General features: G+C 37.8%; 1 protein-coding gene across 6 annotated transcripts in view; it reads right to left on the bottom strand.

The window, feature by feature from the left end:
- Positions 1–3,348: 3,348 nt before the first annotated feature.
- The window catches only part of ZNF248 (zinc finger protein 248), a 20,238-nt gene continuing 564 nt past the window's right edge, over positions 3,349–23,022 (bottom strand). Inside the window, exons 1-6 of one of the 6 annotated variants that reach the window (XM_029245006.1) lie at positions 22,465–23,005; positions 21,615–21,716; positions 21,481–21,522; positions 12,937–13,063; positions 12,563–12,658; positions 3,349–7,875 (exon numbers count right to left, since the gene is read on the bottom strand). In XM_029245006.1, the coding sequence (XP_029100839.1) occupies positions 6,395–7,875; positions 12,563–12,658; positions 12,937–13,063; positions 21,481–21,495 (1,719 nt within the window). In that variant the 5' untranslated portion in view covers positions 21,496–21,522; positions 21,615–21,716; positions 22,465–23,005 and the 3' untranslated portion in view covers positions 3,349–6,394. Of the gene's footprint in view, positions 7,876–12,562; positions 12,659–12,936; positions 13,064–21,480; positions 23,006–23,022 lie in introns of those variants that run through there. The other 5 variants (XM_029245007.1, XM_029245009.1, XM_029245008.1 and 2 more) reach the window with 5 other exon arrangements.

Here is a 23,022-nt window from a genome sequence, read left to right as displayed (position 1 = left end):
TGCTTTACTACAGACCACTAACACCCCACAGCCCCAGCTCTTACCGGACAGCCTTTAACAACCCTTCTCAATCACACTCATGGACCTCACGCCCTGGCGTACACAGCTTCAGAAAGATCTTCTGGAATAGAGACGTATACATTTTACTGCACACATCTGGCCACCGACATAGGGAGCTTTCCTCAAAGAAAGTAACAAATGCAACCACAGCTGATCCCCTGCTCAATTCCAGTCCTCACCCTCTCTCCTCTGCACCCTCCCCTTCACTCTAAAACACAGACCCTGGAGCACAGCCTATCCTCAAAGGCCTTTATCTGAAGGTAAGTCCAGGGTAGGCACAAAAATATTATGGACACAAATTAAAACATTAATGGGCCCAATTCAGAGGCATTTGGAGAAATTTTGGATCCTACCCACTGTAAGCCAGTCTCAACTCCTTTTCTCTCTGCCAAATTCCACAGAACCCAAAAGTGCACAAACTTCCTTTCCCGTTCTCTGTCCTGAACCAGGTCTCCAGAAGACAAAGGCTGGAGGCTGGAGACAGTGAACTGCACATGTGCTGAGCAAAGGGCTGCACCTTCCTTCCCCAGTGTCATCAGAGGCCCAATATGTCACATTTCTGAATTCAGCATCCATTAGCCTCAATGATCCCTCCTTTAGTGCTCCCCAAAATAATCTCTTCTCTCTGGAGGTATTGCTCTTTTACAATCCCAAGGACATAGTTTAAAAATGGGCTATAATCACACCCTGACTCTATACTAACATAAAACTACTGCAAATATATGCCACAAATATATCCATTTCAATTATGGATATACGTAAAACATTTAAATAAAGCTGAAAACAGAGGCCAACAATTAAAAAGTGTCATATCCATGATCATCAGGGTTTCTCCTGGGTTGCAAAATATGTTAGATTCGAAAAATTACACAATTATTAAACAAAAATGGAAAAAAATCCAAAAAAGAAATACAATCCAAAAGAAGACCCCTGCTCTCAAAGTTAACTTTAAGCACCAACTCTGACTTTTTTTACAAAGGGTATAATGCTGTGTGACTGTCTTTTCATTAAATATATAGTGAAAATCTTTATTGGTAAATATATATATATATATATATATATTTTTTTTTTTTTTTTTTGGCGGTACGCGGGCCTCTCACCGCTGTGGCCTCTCCCGCGGCAGAGCACAGGCTCCAGACGCGCAGGCTCAGTGGCCATGGCTCACGGGCCCAGCCGCTCCGCGGCATGTGGGACCCTCCCGGACCGGGGCACGAACCCGTGTCCCCTGCATCGGCAGGTGGACTCTCAACCACTGCGCCACCAGGGAAGCCCCGGGAAATATATTTTAAGAATATAAAGTGTCCCCCTTCTGTCCATGATGATAATATAGTCAAGAGGTATACAAGTTCAAAGAAAATAATATCTAGACATAAATAAAAAATATGCAGAGTCTATATGAAGGAAACGAACTTTACTGAACAATAGTTTAAAAGATTTGAGTAATAAGAGGTACAAATCATTTTCCTGACTACAAAATGAAGTATGTTACGGCACAACATTCCAAACAAAATCTCAACGAAGTTATGTGTCTTCACATTTTTTTGTTCCATTGCTAGAACAAATGTAAATTTTATGTGGAATAATGGGAAGAGCCAAACATTTTGTGAAAATAAAGACTAACGCTTATCTAAAGATGTGTCGTTAATGGCTATAATAATCTAAATATTTTAGTTTTGAGTCGGGTAAAAAAACATGTGAAGTCCTAAGATTGTCATAGGAATTCAGTATATGATATTGGTAGTGTTTTTAAAAAAGTGAAGAGAAATGGGCCTATTTAATAAATGGTGTTGGGGTGGCAGACGATTAAGTGAAAATAGCGGATTCAACAGGATAAGCCTTCCCCAGAAAAACACAGATAAAGGGGTAGGTTCAGCGTAACTACAGCTGCAGTCTCCAACTGGGGGCAATAAACAGGGGTAGTGGCTGAGGACATCTAGGATACCCATGAATTAAACCCTCCCAGAGGCTATGGCTCCACCTTTCCCTGCCAAGCATAGGCATGATGATAGCTCATACCAAGCAAGGGGAGGTCAAGTTCAAGACAGAAAACGGGCCCAATTTTAAAAAAAAACCAACAAAAAACAAAAACAGGTTACACATGTGTATGTATTACACACATATACACACAACTTCCTCCAGATATCCAAGTGGCTCTTTTCCTCCACGTTGGCCTCCCCAATGAGGTCTTTCCCTCTCCACACTACATAAAATCAAACCATCTTTCTGACAACTTTTCCCATTTTATTTTTATAACACTTGTCACCATCACCTTCTCCCTTGCAGATATATTTTCTTGATATGGCTGCTGGTAACAAGAAGGACACAAACTATCTGGTCACGATGACTTCTCAATAAAAATATTCTAGGATGGGTTCTCATTGGCCTATTTTAACAAAGGATCATTCCTGGATGAATACAGATGTGGAGCCAGGAATAGATGGTGCCATCTGGAGTAAATGCCAACTCCATGCTCACAAGAATAGGTTACATTACTAGAACAATGTAGAAAAGTTGCAATAGCCACTACATAATCTTGAGGAACTGACATCTACTCTTACACACCACTGTTTGAGAGCAAGTTCCCCTCAGATGCTTGAGGAGGTAGAGAAGTGATGCTTAATATCCTGCATGCCCCACATTGAGCATGTCTGGAGTCCACAGGATGGAATGGTTGATGCTCTCTGGGCTCAGTATCCTCATCTACAAAATAGGGGTAGTTATCCCTAAGTGAAAGAGCAGATCTTACCCTGAACTTACTTCCAATAACACACAGCCAAAAATTCTCAGTTGTCTAACCCCCTGCAAAGAAGCCCAAGTCCTTGAAGAATAAGACGGGGTTCAGAATTCCTTGAAGCCCCTTGTGAAGACATGCTCTGCTCTTGTCAGTCTTTAATCACATTCCTTAAAATAGAAGAGGAACTTGGAGAAGCATGGTGGCCATGACTGGTGCCCAAGGAGGTAGCGAAATTTTCTAAGCTTTCCTAGGACTGTGCTGATTAACCAGGGCCCATACTGAGAGAAGAGGGCATAAATACTCTTTGGAGTATAACGGATGACTATTCTTCAGACTCTACCCCAACAGTTACCTCCCCTGAAGTAACTATTGGCTTTTAGTTCAGCAGGTATCCTGGGCCTTTTGCCATGTATTTTAATCCATATATATCTACCTATAGAGAATTTATAATACACTGGAGTCTTATTTTATGGGCATTTGAATTTTGTCAATCAGAAATATTGTCAAAATATTATATTTCAATTAAAAAGCCACACAAAAATGTACTCATTATAATATGCGAGGTAAACACCTAGTCTTATTATGCTCTCGAGGGGGGTAACCAGTTATTCCAACTGGTCATATCAAGCCAACAAGAAAAAGGATGAATTAATCAAACAGTGCAGAGAGGACTGGCTATTTGGAAGAACAGAGAGCTGCTAACCTCACACCACATAAAACAAGAAACACCATGTAGGGCTATATGAATAATCAGTTTAACATGTCTGCTTCACATATGCCAAAGGAATGACATACCTGCCACAGTGCTCAGTTCCAAAAGGAATTTACTTTATGACAACGTAACAGCACAATGAGGCAGAAACACTTAACTTTCAACTAGTAGAATAACTTTATTTCTAATACTGAGCCTTTATATAGGAATTTACAGGAATAAAAAACATTGTGATGCTTATTCTCCAATAGCTCCACGCAGACCTTCCCTTCTACATTCTCTGAGCCCACTTGTGCTCACCTGCACGTGGCACCTGAGGGCTCTGGAGATTTGGTGCCAAAATTTTGGTAGTGACAATATCTCCTATGAGGAGGCCCCTCCTCCATAAGAGCAGCTCTTATTGGGCTCTGGTAACACTTGCTTCCATCCTTTGCCCCTTAAGGACTTAGAATGGTAATGGCTTCCTGGTGACACTAGTCTCTAGGTGCTTCAATATCCCTTGTTTTTGGCCCAAACTACTGTACTGTAATAAGTCTGCCACTAAAGTCTTCTTAGTTGAAGCAGAATTCTGTTTTTCACCAGAACCATGGCTGATACTAACAGCCATCCCTATACTAACTTGTCAAAAGAAGTAATTCTTCCCTAAAATTGCTGTATAGAACATTAACACAGACAAGAATTCATCTGTATCAGGGGACTGCCTTCAGGTCTAAGTAACAGACATCCCTGAGAATAAATAAGAAGCCACTATTGCCACAGTAATACAAATTCCTAGTAGAGAGCAGGTCCAAAAAGAGTTGTGCAGCTTAGTGACGTCATCTCTGAGCCAGGCTTTTCCCATCTTGTGTACTGTTATCTTCAAGCTATTGTCCTTCAGGGTCATAACTATAATCTAGTGTAACATACAGACATGAAAATGTCCAGCAGAAGAGAGACAATCTCTTCCCATGTCATGACAATACTTTATCACTGAGATCTTTCCCCAAAGCACTGCAGAATATTTTCCAAATATCTCACTGCTCACATGTCCATCCCAACAAAATCATTAGAATAGAATCTTCATGATTAACTTAGACTAATGTGGATTTACCCCTAAATCATCTGGGGGAAGGACGGACAAAGAGACAAAACAGCCCAGCAACTAAGAAGTAGGGATTGGCTGTTGGGTGGGCAGTATCTCTTGGAACTGCTTTCAATGTGTTCCAAGGAAGCAAAGGAAACACTAAGACAAAGGAGAGAGAGACAGTATATTACAGTCTATTAAATTAAATACATAGTTCCTTTGTTACATACAACTCGGGTTACACACATCATGCCTAAATAGATACAGCAATGAAGCACCAAGAATATGACAGAGGCATTTCATTATATACCACTACTTTTTATTTGTAGAATGCAGTGAGCATTACTGTTCATAACTGATGTTAACCTTTGCGAAATTTATGTAAATATCATTGTTATTAATAGCATTTGCATTATTGACTGACCCAAGGCAGCTGAGTAACCTCAGAAAAATATTGTTTGGCTCTTTTGTGGAAGTGGAAGCTCAGTAAAAATGGCCACACTCATTCACATATGCCAGCAAAGTCAGAAGAAAGGTAAGCAATATGGTTGTAAAATAGCATATACTGGCCATACTACAGAGAGACTCTGGTAGTATTTAGAATAGGATTGATGCAGAGGTAGTTAAAAACCTCACAAAAACATATTTTGGCTTCTTTATTCAAGAGGCCATTCAGTAATAATGGCCATAGCCATTTATTTATATCAGAAAACGGAAAAAGGGGTATGTGGCTTGTACTTTAAATTTTCCAAATGTATTTTCATAAATACACAGTGATGTGCTACTGTAAATATGTGACTACAGGTTCTCTGAGAAAACAAAACCCTGATTTGTAGAGTTTGCCAATTATCATGGTGTAAATACTCCCGCTAAAGCCAAGCTACCAACATGATGGCACTGAATGTAGAGCTGGGAAGAGATGTCCAGTAGCATATCATTATACAGTATTCACCATGCAGATTCAACAATACAAATAACCTAAAGAACAAAGATAACAGCAAAATACTGTAAAATAATTAGGAAGTAATGAGTGTTGAGTACTTACTACCTTGTTTTAATATTTAACTGTAAGTTTATATAGTTTAATTTTTAAATAATGACTCTTTTTAACAACTGGCTCACAAAATTCCTGAAAATTTAACAATCAGCAGTACTTGCAAGCCAGTATAAGCTTACTGCAGTACACCACTGTGTGTTGGTATGTGTGTATAAACATATTTACATATACATATGTACATAGTTGTGTCAACCTATAAAGACACTGATGATATCTAGTGTGGGAAATATTAATATAGACCATAATAGTTACTTAACTAAGGGTTCAGAGTTTCTCTTCACAAGCATGTTGGGCTCTAATATACATATCAAGAATACCTCAAATTTCTATGATATTAGCATACTCACATAAGGCCTGCAAACATCAAGGACTCTTCACATAAATGTTTAATGCTGTTGTCATTTAACTTTTTTAAACTTATGATTCTGTGAATATGACTGTAAAAGAGTATCATCCATTAGATTTACAATACAATTTCGGCATCACATCCAGAATATGGCACTACACAACATAAATTTGAGATAAAGGTTTTTGCCATATTATTTAAATGAATTTCCCCTCAATATAAATTTTCTGATGGAAAGTTTTAATTTTTCTTGAAAGCTTTCACATATTCAAAACATTATAAGGTTTTATTCTAGTACTAATTATCTGAAGCACAACAAAACTTCACTTTCTAATAATTTGTGGCATTCTTTGGGTTTCATTAATCTCATTTTAAAAACCTGTATAACGAATTTGAAAGAGTGGATAAAGGCTTCAGAATGTTCAGGATGCTGAAAGAGCTTTCACCCTTGTGTGAATTCTCTGATGTTTAGTGAGTACTGACCTCTGACTAAAGGTTTTCCCACATCCATTACACTCATAGGGTTTCTCCCCTGTGTGAGTCCTCTGATGTTTAGTGAGAGCTGATTTCTCACAGAAGGTTTTCCCACATTCGTTACATTTATAAGGTTTCTCTCCTGTGTGAGTTCTTTGATGTACAATGAGGTTTGATTTCACACAGAAGGATTTCCCACATTCATTACATATAAAGGGTTTCTCTCCTGTGTGTGTTCTCTGATGCACAGTTAGGGCTGACCTGTGGCAGAAGGATTTTCCACATGCATTACATTCATAGGGTTTCTCCCCTGTGTGTGTTCTCTGATGTTCAGTGAGGTTTGACTTCACACAGAACGTTTTTCCACATTGCTTACATTCATAGGGTTTTTCTCCTGTATGTGTTCGCTGATGGTTGGTAAGATGTGGTTTCTGACAAAAGGACTTCCCACATTCAGTACATTCATAGGGTTTCTCTCCTGTGTGTGTTCTCTGATGTTGAGTAAGGTTTGACTTCTCCCAGAATGTTTTCCCACATTCACCACATTCAAAGGTTTTTTCTCCTGAGTGAGCTCTTCGAAGTTGGGTGAGATGTGACTTCTTGTTGAAAGTATTTCCATTTTCATTGTGCTCATAAGGTTTTTCCCCCATGTGTACTATCTGATGTCTAAAGAGGGTTGACTTTTCCCACATTTTGTGACTTACTTTATATTCATGGGGGATCTTTCTTGTGTAATTTCCCTGATGGATAATGAAAGCTGAACTGTCACAGAAAATCTGCCCATATTCATTATAAGGATTTTCCCCTGTAAGAGCTCTCTGATGCCCCAATCTTAAATCCATATAGAAGGACTTCCCACAAATACTGCATTCATATGGCTCCATTTCCAAATGAGTTCTCTGAGATAAATTAAGCTTTAAACTTTGGATGAAAGTTCTTCCACATTCATTATACTTACAGTGTGTCTCTCCTATCTGAGCTTTCTTGTTTGTGAAAGAATCTGCCTCCCCACGGCAGCCTTGTCCATTTTCATTATATTCAAAAGGTGGGTCAAAAACTGGCTGAGTGAGATCCTGGCTACAATCCTTTTTCTGATTATATTTATAAGATTTCCCTCCAGTAGGAGTTTTCTCATGCCGAATGTCAAGAAGCAATTTCTCATATACATTAAACTCATCAGGCTTCTTTCCAGAATAGTTCTTTCTATTAATAATTAAGCCTGAAATATTTTTCAAACTCATTTCACATGTGTCACATATCTTATAGAGAAAATTTCTTGAAGGAACAGAGTCTGTACCTAGATTTAAAGTTTTCCTTACTCTGTCACCACTATCTGTACTTAACGTTTGGTTGGTGAAAGCAAGTTGCCAAAAATGTTCATCTTCATTTTCCTGGCTGCTCTCTATCAGGTCATCAACTTTCCAGTCTTCTAGAAATGAGAAAAATAACCACGTCTTATAAATCCTAGTACATTTCTAATGGAATTGGACTTTTACACTAATGCCCTGTTATGCAGTCGATTCTTTTGTTTTAGGCTCAGTTTTCTGGTGTAAACTAAATCCAAGTATACATTTCCTTTACCCTTCTAGTTTGAGTGGAAAATAAATACATGCTACAGTGGAATACTTTATTAATATAACCTTTAAAACTGGACAGAAAAAGGTGAAATAAATTCAAAGCACAGGGAACCGGTGAGTGGCTGATTCAGAAATCAGGAAGCTCAAGAGAATGGAGTGAGCCCAACAGAGACACTGAACACTGAATAAAGTGACACTGAAGATTAGCAGACAAGGGCTTTCAGGGGATGAACTATGTTTGGTGGAGACAGAACAGTCTAGTCCTAATCCCCTCAGACACTGATTGCTGGGTGGGATTCCTACTAGAGTACTTGCTTCTACTCTACACATCAACACCAGCCTAAAGTTCTGAAAACACCAACTTCCTCAGGTTCAGAAGAATTGTCCGCTAGCCCAGGATCTAGTTTTTCGTTTAATTCACAAGGAATATTTTTTTAAATGCTGTAAGAGCAGCAGGCTAGAGAAGGTGAAATGAACTCAAGACACAGTGAGCAAGGGATGGAGATTTTCTGAGCATTGTTCATGTAGGGAGCAGGAAACTCCAAGAACTGGATGAGTTCAACAAAGGAGGTTTTTTGTTTTTGTTTTGTTTTTTTAAAGGAAAATAGACTGTCTGAGAAACATATTAGAGGAAGCACTCAGTTTGACAGAGACAGATTATGGTTTCTTGTCCTTATCTTCCCACACCTTGATTACTGTGGTAGGATCCTCACTAATATGCATGTTGCCATTCCTCTTTTTCCCATTTGATATAGCAACATCAAAATAAATTTCTGAAAGCACCTATTTCCTCATGTTTTAAGGGACAGTGCTTTAACCCAGACTCTAACTCTCTATCTAGCTGTGATTCAAAACAACACAAATGCCCAACAGGAAATACAAAATAGAGGAGGGGCAGACCATCTCTGCAAAACGACCAGGTTCATTTGGTTTTCTCACAGCTGTTAATGAAGTTGTCCCAACCATCAAGTCATATGTTTCTTTACTTCAGTCTGCTAGTCTACTTGTCCCCAAAACAATTTTGTTTCTGAAGCAATACTGATTTTTAAGTTTGCTTTTATATCTAGGTTTATCTTTACAGTGAGGTTTTCTGCTTTCATATCTAGCCTCATCTGTGGCTTTTACTTACTGGTGAGACCCATAATGATCACATTTTTCTATATGGTTCTGAGACCTTCAACAAACTTTATCATAAAAAATTCTTGTCTATACTTTTCTGTTGGTACCCAATGCAACAATGTTAATTACGTGTTTAAAAAAAAATCTAGAACAGTCCTGAGCCCACTGCTCCAAAGACTAACTGATAATAGTTTTTATACTGGCAAACACAAATCAAAACAAAAACTAGATTCACAGTAAGAGCTCAAATCACAATTCCACAAATCCATTAAAAACTATCTGTGCAACTCTAGCTGGAGCGCTCATAAACTGGTCATTCCTAACAACACACATTTCACTTAATTAGCTACACTCCAGCCTTGGCTATCCTTGGGACCTGGACATCCTTCAGGAAATGCTACTTACTTTAATTTAAAACAACAAACCACAAAAATATTAATAAAAGAACAAAAGCCAACAAACTCTACAACATCCCTACCACGTTTAGCTTCCACTTGCTGCCTTAGAAGAAGTTACTGTCTGTTTAATTCACTGTAAAATAAAACAAATCCAGTGCTCAATGCTAAATTCTTTGTCATGACCACAGTCTAGCTCTTGACAGGTGTTACCAAAATCCTGTTTCCTCTGACTTCATTGAGGACACGGTACATTAATCATTCTTAGAAAGTAATGTGCATATGAATTACTTCCAACCTGTACATGAGGACAAAATAAGGAAATGTGCATTTAGGAAGAGTACTATAGAATGCTTTCTGAATGGATGAAAAAGAGTGATCTCTTCTAAACTTGGCTCAACAAAGTAATTATTAAAATATCAGAATCAGGAAAAATATGAAAGGGCCTTCTCTTTGGGAAAACAAAATCTCAACAATGATAGAAACCCCAAGCAGCAGTCATATGGTCAGGTCTGAGTTTTGGGGATACAGATACTAGTGGGTTAGGGTTACAAAATATGGACTATTTAAGTTGCAGCAAAAAATTGATCTCTAACTTAAGTGAAATAATAACAAGCCATTACTATATACCATGCAATATTTAAACACTTTACATTTACAATTTTAATTAAGTTTCTGAAAAGGCAAAATAAAAGTAAAAGTTATAGAAAAAGGATAAAATATTTATAAGTGAAATTTAAGACATAATATAGTATGAGTTTTAGTATAAACTCTGAAGAGCAGAAAGAAAGACTCTGAGATATATAGAACAGGACCACATTGTGACAGTCAATGGAAGGAGACTGTAAATTCATTTATTAATAAGGAGCAATTTTGTTAGGCTAGTGAAAGATAAATTGGATGCTTTAGGTAAAAAAATAAAAACCAATTAGGAATTAGATCAAGTCAGGAACGACAGAACAGAGACACAGTTATGGTTTTGAGTGACATCAGTGAAAAGTGAGAAAATGAAGACATGAAGAAGATAGAAAGGAAAACAGTATCAGGAGTATTTGAAAAAACTAGCAATAGGGGATAATGGGTTCCATACCCTGATCCCATGGTTGCCATTTAAGGCAGTAATGGATGGTTGAATGTTCCTTATTTGACCCCTAGGAAACCAGGCTCTCTAATTTTCTTGTACCTCAGACTGCTCTTCTCAGCCTCCTCTAATGACGAGATTTAATGGATTTACACACCTTGTAAAAGTGGTACCATCCCAGGACTACCTCTCTCATTTACAATCACTCTCTAGAAAAGGAGACAGCAAACTATGATTGTAAGACAGTAGTCCTAGAACTCAGGATGTTTTTTATGTTTTTAGAGGGAAAACAACAGAAGAGGCAGCAGAGAGGAGTGAGGAGGAAGAGGAAGAGGTAAGAGGAGGAGGAAGAGCAGCAGCAGCAACTGAGACCATGTGTGGCCCACAAAGCCTAAAATATTTACTCTCTGGTTTTTTACAAAAAAGTTTGCCAATCTCTAATCTAAAACTCTTCATCTAGCCCCAACCTTTAACACCACCTAAAGCTGATGCCTTTCGAATGGATACTTCTAGGTCTGGCCTCATTATGTACTTCACACGATGTATATATGAAATCGCCTTTTCAATACCAGATTCTAACAGTTACCTCAGCTTCTTGTGTCCAAATGTAAAATTTGTAGTAACTCCCCTATAATCTCTCCTCCAAATTTTCTCTATCTCAGTAAATGGTACGCTAAGTTATCAGGTGCTTGAGACAAATCACTGGAATCATGCTCAACTCCTCTCTCTCTCACACTCTGTATCCAACCCAATAGCAAATCCTCTTGGCCTCATCTCCAAGATATATGTACAAATCCACCATTTCTCAGCACTTTCAACATAGCCTTAGCCACTAGTCTCTCTCCTCCCGAGTACATAGTAGTGTCCTGTTATTCCTTCCTTGCTCATGCCTAAGCATCATCTACCCACCACATGTTCACCACACAGAAGTCAGAGAGATCCTTTAAAACTGTAAATCCAATCTTATAGCTTAATCTGATTTATGTTTACTCAAAAAAGCCTGAGGATTTCCCACCTCACTCAAAATAAAATTAATGGGTCTCCTATGGTACATGCTACTTATGACATCATCTACTACCAATCTCCCCCAGGCCTTCTCACCTCCAGCCACACTGACATCCTTGCCATTCCTCAAACACCCTAAGAGCACACCTGTCTGAGAAGTTCAGCACCTGATGTTCCCTCTGTCTGGAATACTCAGAATCCACAGAGCTCACATTTTAATTTATTAGAGACTTGTCTATTGTGGACCTCATCAAAAAGGTTTTCTCTTGACTTCCATACCAAATAGCACATGCCATCATTCTCCAACCCCCTTTTCACTGCTTTAACTCTCTACAGTATTTATCACCACCCAACAACGTGTGTGTATACAAGCATGTATAACTCCGTACACATACACACACCTACACCTATACACACACGTATGCTTTTCTGTCCCTCACTGTAATAGACACTCTGTGATAATAGGGACATTCTTTTAATTACCTATAAACATAGTTGGGTCATATTGGGCGCTCAGCATATATTTGTTAAATGAATATATGGAAGTATTGCATGAATACATACTACCTAACAAGAGGTGTCCAAAGACAATACAGAGAAGGTGAACAATTTTAAAAGAGAAGGTGAACAATTTTAAAAGATAAAGTAACCAAGAAAAATTATCTCAGATGAAGCCAAATGAGTTTGGATTACGGATATAGGTAAATCACTCCAAAATGTCAAATAACAAAGGGAAGCATTTATGAGTGAAAGTGACATATGGAGGAATGTGATTAAGGTAACAAAGGGATGTGGGCCAACTGTCCTTAATCACTTCCAAAGGTCTGGGGCTAAAAAATGTTTTTTTGGAAAAATAGTTCAAAGTTAATAAACCATAAACCAGTGCCCTAAGATCTCATTTCCTCTGGCTTCCATCTGCCTGTGAACTCACTTACTCACCTGAGCGGCACTGTTTTGGGAATCTTTCCTCTAATATCCAAGGTTCTTCTCCTTGCTCGATCTTGAAGATCACTTCTGGCTTAGTAATGCAATTCCCTGTAAAGAAAATAACACAGGACTATGGCTGAACAGCCTGGCTTCGGGGACTCTGAAAAAATGATAGGGAAGAAATGTATAGCTTCAGGAGCTACCTAAAAGAGGTGCCTAAATGAACCAATCCTTAAAGAGGTAAGAATATAGCATTCTTTATAGTGGCCAAAAGGGATCAGTCATCTGATCCCTTGAATCTCCATCAGAAAATTCCACAGGGAGTTCTTATGTTTCATCAACTAAGAAATGCATGCTCCTCGTTCACATGGAGAAAAAATTCTTACCTACTGAGACAAGATGGTTGTAATTTTCCAGGATCACGTCTCTGTATAGTATCTTCTGAGCAGGATCCAGCAGGTACCACTCTTCCTGGGTGAAGTCCACACACACATCTTTGAATGACACTTGTTCCTGTAACAGTATATTCCTTTTATATAATGAAATTGTCAGAGCTCTATGAGTGGTAAATATTTAAAAGAACTAATCTCTTTAGAGTTTATTAAAAATTGGTATATAGGATTGCCTTCTTTTATGCTATCCTATGTAGGAAAAAAGTAATATCTTGTACAAATTGAGTTTCCACTAAGGGGGTGGAACTAGTTGCTACAACTGTTATTCCTGATAAGGAGACATACACATTAACATTTATTAAATTAGACATTGTAGGAGCTAGCATTATGCACAAAGTAGACTGGGGTTACCAAGAAAATGTTCTTTCATATTATCTTTTATATTATACAGTTAACTGTCACTAAGGAAGTAAAACTTTCCATTGTTAAAATGAACAGAGGGATTAAAATTAATATGGTACAGGCCCTAACCAAGCTCAACCCGTGACTGATTAAAGTGACCAGTCCTGTACTCTACCTGCCCAACAGAGAAACGGATGAATCCTCTCTGCTAACAGAGATCATTTTCTGGAGCCTCTACCAATATTTGTGTTGTTAAATACAATGTTTGGCATCCAATAAAAAATTTCATGTTATATGAAGAGACAAAGACCAAGGAAAAAAAGAAAATAAAAGCGTACCCATAGGACACTCAGATATTGGAACAAACAAGAACTTCAAAATGAGTTATGATTAATAGGTTCAATAAAGTAGAGGAAAATATGAACAAAATAAATGAAAGGATGGGAGAAGTTCAACAGATATGTGGTATGTGTGTTGTGGAGAAAGAATTAACAGAGCAGGCCTGAGACTGCTATCCTCTGAATGATCTGCTACAAGGGTGTTCCTTGGCTGGCATCTGGGAACTCGGATTTCAGGAGGGTTCTTACCAGTCCTTAATAAGAATGGTTCACTGAGCCTAAACTGTTTGTGTAAACAATATGGTTTTTGCTGCACACATACATTCCTTCTGGAGTCTGGAATTCTGTTATATGCTAAGCAGAAAGCACCTATGTGACTAGCCCCTGATAAACATGCTGAACACTGAGTGTCTGTTGAGCTTCCCTGGCAGACATTTCACATCAGTTGCCACATCTCACTGCTAGAGGACTTAGGTGTATCCTGGGAGAAGACTCTTAGAAGCTTGTGCCTGGTGTCCCCTGGACTATGCCCCATGTGCCTTTTCCCTTTGCTGATTGTGCTTTGTACCCTTTCACTTCAATAAGTGATAGCAGTAAGTACAACTACATACTGAGTCATCTTAGCAAATCACTGAACCTGGTAATGGTCTTGGGGACCTCTGATACATGTGTATACAAACACACACAGATACATACATACGTGCATAAAATGGGCATTCCAAAGTTGAAAATTACAATATCTGAAATTAAGAACCATTAGATGGGTTCAAATCATATTAGAGAAAGAAGACACAATCTGAAACATATTCATCTAACAAAAGAGTATCAAAATACATACAGCAAAAACTGATAGAAATGAAAGGAGAAATAGACAAATCTAAAACCATAGCTGGAGTCTTCTATCTTGAGCAATTGAGCAGGCAGAAAATCAGTAAGTATACAGATGACCTACACAGCACTATCAATCAACATGATCTAACCGGCATATGTAGAATATTCCATCCAAAAAAATAAAACACACATTCTATCATTCTATTCTAGCTCATATGGTCCATTCACCTAGATAGACCATAGTCCTGGCCACAAAACACACCTTAACAAATTTAAAACAATAGCTATCATACAAAATATGTTCTCAGACCACAATGGAATTAAATAGAAATCAATAAGCAGGAGATAACTGAAAAATCCCAAAGAGTTGAAAATTAAACAACATACTTATAAATAACCTGTAAGTCATACTTATAAATAACCTGTAAGTCTAACCTATAAGTTTTAAATAACCTATAAGTCAACTTATAATAACCTATAAATCAAAGAAGTCTCAAAAGAAATTTTAAAATATTTTAAATGAAATGGAATAAAAATGAAAATACCATGTATCAAAATTTGTGCGATGCAGTGAAAGCAGTGCACAGAGGACATTTATAGCATCAAATGTATACATTAGAAAAGATTAAAAATCAAAAACCTAAGCTTCTATCTTAGTAAACTAGAGAAAAAAGGCAAATTAAGCCTAAACCAAGCAAAGTAAAGGAAATAATAAAAATTAGAATAAATCAGTTAAATTGAAAATGTGAAAAAAATACAAAAAGCCAATGAAACTCAAAGTTGCTTCTTTGAAAAGATCAATAAAATTAATAAACCTACAACCTAACCAAGAAAAAAGAGGCAAATTGGAAATCTCAGAAATGAAAGATAGGTTGACACTACTAAGCCTAATGACATTTAAAAAATAATAAGAGAATACTACAAATAATTCTATTCCTGAAAAATTGGTAACACAAATGAAACTGACAAATTCCTTAAAAGACACAACTACCAAATTCACACAAGGAGATACAGATAACCTGCATAGACTCATTTCTGTTAAAAAAAAAACTGAATCAATAATTAAAACACTTCCAAAATAGAAAGAACCAAACCCAGATGGCGTTACTGGTGAATTCTACTGTACATTTAAGGAAAAAATAATAACAATTCTCCATAATCTCCTCTGGTAAATAACATCTCCAAACTCATTACATGAGGCCAACATTACCCTAATACCAAAACTAGATAAAGACATTATGAAAAAAATAAAGACTAATGTCTCTCAATAACATAGATGCAAAAATTCTCAAATATTGGCAAATCAAATCTGACAATGTATAAAAAGAAATACAAACCACAACCAAGTGGAATTTATTGCAGGTATGGAAGGCTGGGTCAGCATTAAAAAAAATCAATCAATATAATCCAACATATCAATAAGCCAAAGAAGAAAAATTACATGATCATATTAATTAATGAAGAAAAAGCATTTGACAGAATCCTACAGTCATTCATGATAAAAACTCTCAGCAAACTAGGAATAGAGGGGAACTTTCCCGACTTAATGAAGAAGCTAACTTTTCCCCTAAGTGCAGGAACAGGGCAAGGATGTCCTGTCTTAATACTCCTATTCAAGTCCTAGCTAGTACAGAAAGACCTACAACAAGACAAAACAAACAAAAAGGGCTTCCCTGGTGGCGCAGTGGTTGAGAGTCTGCCTGCTGATGCAGGGGACATGGGTTTGTGCCCCGGTCCGGGAAGATCCCACATGCCACGGAGCGGCTGGGCCCGTGAGCCATGGCTGCTGAGCCTGCGCGTCCGGAGCCTGTGCTCCGCAATGGGAGAGGCCACAACAGTGAGAGGCCCGCATATCGCAAAAAAAAAAAACTGAAATAAAATAAAAAACTGAAATGTGATTAGAAAGAAAAAATAAAACTGTCTTTATTTGAAGTCAACATTGTCTATGTAGAAAGTCCCAAAGAATCTACAAAAAGAAAAAGCAAAAAAAATCCTGGAAGTAATAAGCAAATATAGCAACATCATAGGATATAAGGTCAATATTAAAAAGTCAACTGTTTTCCCATATCAGAATAAACAATTGGAATTTCAAATTTTTGAATGAAAAAAATACCATTTACAATATGACTACCAAAAACAAAGTATTCAAATATAAATCTAACACAGTATATTTCAGGGATATGCAGAAAAACAAAAACTGATGGAAGAAATCGAAGATCTAAATAAATGGAGAGATATTCCACATTCATCAATCAGAAGACAGTATTGTTAACATGTCAATTCCTTCCAACTTAATCTATAAATTCAGTGAAATTCAAATAAAAATCCCAGCTATTTTGTAGACACTGAAAAAATGATTCTAAAATTTAAACAGGAAGGTAAAGGACCTAGAACAGCCAACGTAATATGGAAGAAGGAAAAAGAGGATATACATTACCTGATTTCAAGACATATAAAGCTACAAGTAACCAAGACAGTGTGTTATTGTTGAAAGAAACACATAGATCTGTGAAACAGAACAGAGGTCCCAGGAACAGATCCACTGATATATAGTGAATTGATTTTTTTTTTTTTGTAATTGAGGTATAGCTGATGTACACTACTATATAAGTTTTAGGTGTACAACACAGTGATTCACAATTTGTAAAGATTATATTCCATTTATAGTTATTATATAATATTGGCTATATTTCCTATGTTGTACAGTATATCTTTGTAGCTTATTTATTTTATACATACTAGTTTCTACTTCTTAATTCCCTACCCCATCTTGCCCCTCCCCCTTCCCTCTCTCCACTGGTAACCACTAGTTTGTTCTCTATATCTGTGAGTCTGTTCCTTTTTTGTTATATTCACTAGTTTGTTTTATACAGTCAACTGATTTTTGACAAAGGCACAATGGCATTTAAATGGAGAAAAGATAGTCTTTCAACAAATGATTCTTCAACAACTGTACATCTATGCAAAAAAATGAACCTAGACACAGACCTTACACCTTATACAAATATTAACTAAAAATGAATCACAGACCTAGAAGTAAAATGCAAAACTATTAAATTTCTAGAAGACAATATAGAACATAGGAAATCTATGTGATCTTGGATTTGGTGATGAGATTTTAAATACAACAGAAAAAAGCACATTCCATTAAAAAAATACATGGGTTGGGTTTCATTTAAAATAAAATATTTTGCCCTGCAAAAGCCATTTGTAAGAAAATGAAAGGTCAAGCCACAGACTGGAAGAAAATATTTGCAACATATATATCTAATAAAGAAGTTACATTCAAAATACGCAAAAGAACTCTGAAAACTCAATAGTAAGAAAACAAATCACCTAATAGAAAAATGGACCAAAGATATGAATAAACATGTCAAGCAAAGACATATGGATAGCAGATAAATTTATGAACAAATGCTCAATATCATCTGTCATTAGGGAAATATAAATTAAAACAAAAATGAGATACCATGACACACCTACTGGAACAGTTAAATCCAAAACAATGACAACATCAATTTCAGTTCCAGGTGCAGAAGAGAAGTTCTGATTGGTAGGAATGTAAAATGATACAGCACTTTTGTAAAATTGGCTGGCAGTTTATTACAAAGCTAAACAGTCTTAACATATGATCAAGCAGTTTCACACCCTAGCTATTTAAAAATGTATGTCTATGTAAAAACCTACATGTTGGGGCTTCCCTGGTGGCGCAGTGGTTGAGAGTCCGCCTGCCGATGCAGGGGACGCGGGTTCGTGCCCCGGTCTGGGAAGATCCCACATGCCGCGGACCGGCTGGGCCCGTGAGCCATGGCCGCTGAGCCTGCGCTTCCGGAGCCTGTGCTCCGCAGCGGGAGAGGCCACAACAGTGAGAGGCCCGCGTACCGCAAAAACAAAAAACAAAAAACAAAAAAAACCCTACATGTTTCTAGCAGCTTAATTCATAATGACCAAAAACTGGAACGAACCAAGAGTCCATGGGTTAATGACTCAGAAATCACTTATACATGTATGCTGGAACTGAACAATTAAGTAAAGGAAGTGCGGATGGTGGTAGCCAGATTGCTAAAATGGGAGTTACAGACAAGCAAGGAGAGAACGCTAGAATGTTCCATGTAATAATGATTACAGCAGGGGACACCAGTGTGAAATAATACTCAGCTTAATGTAAACACAGACGGTTACATACTGAAATATTTATAGATATGTGTATACATGTGAGTTAGTATACATATATATTTTCTTGTTCAGTCAGCTGAGAGGGTCTCTAAGGAATTAGAAACCAGTAGCAATCCAGCCCCCCAATCTTGGTTTCTAATACCATGCTCCAATAAAAGGAACCAGAGCTCTTCAGGGAAAAATGGCTAATTCTAGGGCAGGAAATATAAGATGAGCCTGGAATATCTTCTACTACCAGAAAGTATAGAAGAAGTACTCAAACAAAAACACAATAATGGGGTACATCAGAAAGACCCTGGAACCAGTTGAAAGTGCTCTATTTAATAACCAAGCTGAAACAATTTGAGCAACAAAATGACCAAGGTAGTACTGGACTATAAACAAGGTAAAAAATAACTAGCCGTGAGTTCATATTGATATTAAACACTGACTGAGTTAATAAATACACAAGTCTCCTGTGCAGAACTCCTAATAATTTATGTGGATACTCCACCATGAAGGAGGTGTAGCATAAACTCCCCACTTTCTTCCAAAGGGTACAGTATGAAAACAGACAAAAAAAGAATAACTTTGCAGTGGAGAAAGTTGACCACATGACCTCAGCCACGTGATCAAAAGTGATTCATCATCTGTTGAAAAGTGAAAAGTCATGTGAAGAGCATTTACCCTGATAAGATGTTACCAAATGGCGCTCTACCTCTGTGGTCTTTCTACACGAAAACAATTACCCCAATATAATAACGAGAAAAACAGCAGACAATTCCCAAGTGAGGGACATTCTACAAAACACCTGTCTTGTACTCCTCAAAAACTGACAAGGCCATCAAAAACAAGAAAAGTCTGAGAAACTGTCACAGCCAAGGGGAGCCTAAGGAAACATGATGACTAAGTGAAATGTGGTATCCTGAAGCAGAATACCTGCACGGGGAAAAAAAAACATGAACAATCATCAAAAGACAAATGATATACCAGAAAATAACTCACATAAAAGACAAGCATTAGTATCCCTAATATACAAAGAGCTAACGAGACACTGAAAAAAAGAAAAAAGCCAGAAACCTAAGAGCAAAATGGGCAAAAGATAGGAACAGACAGTTCACAGAAATATAAAAATAAGACACCTTTTAGATGCATGAAAAAAATCTTCAACGTCTCTCATAGTTAAGATAATTACAGATGTAAAGTACATAAAATACTAATTTTTACCTATCAGTTGCCAAAATCCAAAAGTGAACCACGTATTTCTATGGGAGAAGCTATGGAGAAAAAGCACTATCATGCAGTACCAATGGAAATACAAAATGATACTATCTATAATCCCACCAAAAGGATCAAGCTTATCAATTGTATTCAACCCTTTGACCTGGCAATCTCACTTCTGGGAATTTATCTGGTAGAATAAACCTACATGTACAAGGCTATTAATTAAAACATGGTTTGTAGTAGCAAAAGGTTGGAAATAGTTAATAACTAGTTTAATAAACTATGGAACATTCGCAATTGAATTACCATGTGATTGTTAACAAAGAAAGATGTTCTATTACAGAAAGATCCCTGGGAACAGGCTGAAAAAAGAAGTGAAAAAAGGAAAAAAAAAAAAGAAGAAGAAAAAGAATGGGAAATAGTGTATACACTCATTACTCAAGTGTGGTTCCCTGAGTAGCAGAATCAACTCCATCTGGGAGCTGATTAGAAATGCAGACTCCAGGGCCCCACCCAGATATACTAAATCAAAATCTGCATTTTAACACGTTGCCAGGGATGTACAGGTGCATCTAAATTTAAGAAGCTCTAATAATAGATTCCCTTTTAAATAAAGGCCGGGAGCACATATTTTCTTTCAACTGAATAAAGAAACACTGGGAGGACAAACAAGAAATAGAAATAATGTATACCTATAGTAGGGTGACAGTACACTGCAGTTCATCTGGGACTGTCCCAATATATGCCAGCTGTCTCAGCATAATTGTTAATAAAACTTCTTTCACTCTCAGTGAAAGTGTCACAGTTTAGATGAAAAATAAATGTCACCTACCTGGAGGAAGCATCAGCTACAGAGAGGATGGGGTGTGAATTTTTACTTACTTTTTTTTTTTAGCCGCACCAAGCAGCATGCGGGATCTCAGCTCCCCGACCAGAGATCGAACCCACATCCCCCCACAGTAGAAGCACGGAGTCTTAACCACTGGACCAGCAGGGAAGTCCCTTTACTTACTTTTTTTGTATCACTTATTTTTTTTAAAACCATGTTAATATACTAACAATTTTTAATTATTTCATTTTTTTAAAAAAAACAAAATCAGTCAGGAAAAATAGGTATACTGGGAAGGGCAGTTGGCTAAGGATAGATAAGCAGGGGATAAGCAATAAACCCAGGGATAAGCAATGTTGGGGCAAAAGGCAAAGCCAACTTCATGAGGGACAGAAGTTAGGAAAAGGAGAGCTAGGAGGGTAGTATCATAGACAACAACAGAGGAGACTTCCAAAACAAAGAGACTATGGATAATAGTACCAAATGCTGCAAAAGGGTCAAGTAAGACAAAGACAAAAACTGGATTTGATTACAGTTTGGTGGTCTTTTCCAGAACTGATTCAGGTGAGTGGTGGTAAAGAAGCAAGACTGCATGTATTAGGTGGAAATGGAAATGGAAATGCAGAAACAAAAGCCAGGACTACCTGCTACTTAAGCTAGAAATACAAATGAGCTAACATGAGGTTTTATAAACCTTTAGAAACTTTAGAAAACGCATTTTCAGACAAAATGGCAATAAACAAACAAAAAAAAACTCACCTGGGATTTGTTCATTTTTCACTCTTAGTGGAGGAGGGAGAGCTGAAGGAGAAGGAAGAAGGAAGTAAGAACTTGGCCTGCCTTATAGTTCCTGGATTCACCTGCCTACACAGCTCCACACACAAGATACTTACTTGTCCATGTGTGGCTCCGATTTATGTTGAGCTTAGACATGATACTTTTCACTGAGTGAATGTAAACATTTGTTTCTTATTGATTTATTACCAATTTAGGTTCTGTGACACAGAAAAATTAAAAACATGAGATGAGTTTAACATTGAACAGTAATCTAAAGGAAGGAACACTATGGATCTGCCAAAACTGATGTTGTAGGGGGAGAAAAACACCTCAAACCATATTGTTCATCTGGTTATCTGCTAACACCATTAATCCTATGAGGTCAGATAATCCAAGAAACCTCTGAAAAAAGGGATGGGAGTGTTTAAGGCAAGATTCTTTTTTTTTTTTTTTTTAATGTTCTCACCTGCTTACAATTTTCAGAAGGATCTTTTAATAAAAAAACTAACTTTGACCTAACAGTCACAAAATGGGCAGTGGCCCACGAATCTGCAGACCTGACTTTCATCCTCGATTCTACCACTAACAAATTGCATGACGTCAGGCACTCACCTTCGAGAAGGCTCAATTCTTTTTTTTTTTTTTTTTTTTCATTTTTCAAGTAAGCAACAGATAACCCAAAAAGGACCTGCCTGCACTACCATCCTGCGCGTCTATCCAGCCGGGGGAGCAGGAACCTCAGCATTTCTCTAGATGCCATGAAAAATGGGACACTGAGGGCGGCTCACCTCAGGAAAGAGTGACTGGAGAATGAGGGGAGGAGGAGGTGTTAGGGACAGACAATGACAGAATTTCCTTAGCTATGGCTGGTAAGCCTTTCAACCCCGACCATGCCTTCACAAACTCTCCAAACAGGTGACATTTCCTGTGCAGCCTGCATGCCCACCCATCTCAGCTCCAGCTCACCTCTCTCTTCTTAAATTTGTCTCAGACCTTCCACCGTCACACAGCCTTCGATGGCTTCAGGATACCGTGTCATGATTATACACAACAAATAACAAATGAATACATAATAAATAATAACTTGGGATCTGGGTGATGTTAGAGCCAGGAAAAGGCCTTGGTGGCTAGCTGGTTTAGCCCCCTCCAATCCCATTTCACAAACGAATTAACTGAGGAATGGAGGCCCTAGAGACTTATCCAAGCTCCAGCCGCCTGTATTACATACAAAACAATTAAATACAACAGCAGCCAACAAAACGTGAGCGCTCAAAACAACACAGTGCGGCGAGCACTCTAGATATCCGCATTTTACAGCTAAGCAAGACAAATCTCCCAGCGGCTATTTGGTCCAGGAAATTCATGTATTTCCGAGCCCCTTCCTGGGGCAGTCGTTCTCTCCCACATCCTCCCTGCGCCCCGTAATCCCAGCACGTCACTACGTAAAGCACACACACGCGCGCGCACACAGACACAGACACACACACACACACACACACACACACACACACACACACACACACA

The sequence above is a fragment of the Monodon monoceros genome, unplaced genomic scaffold (genome assembly GCF_005190385.1).
Source record: "Monodon monoceros isolate NGI ecotype Baffin Bay Population unplaced genomic scaffold, NGI_Narwhal_1 Super_Scaffold_4, whole genome shotgun sequence".
Lineage (NCBI taxonomy): Eukaryota > Metazoa > Chordata > Mammalia > Artiodactyla > Monodontidae > Monodon > Monodon monoceros.
This window is presented reverse-complemented; position numbering and strand designations above follow the sequence as displayed.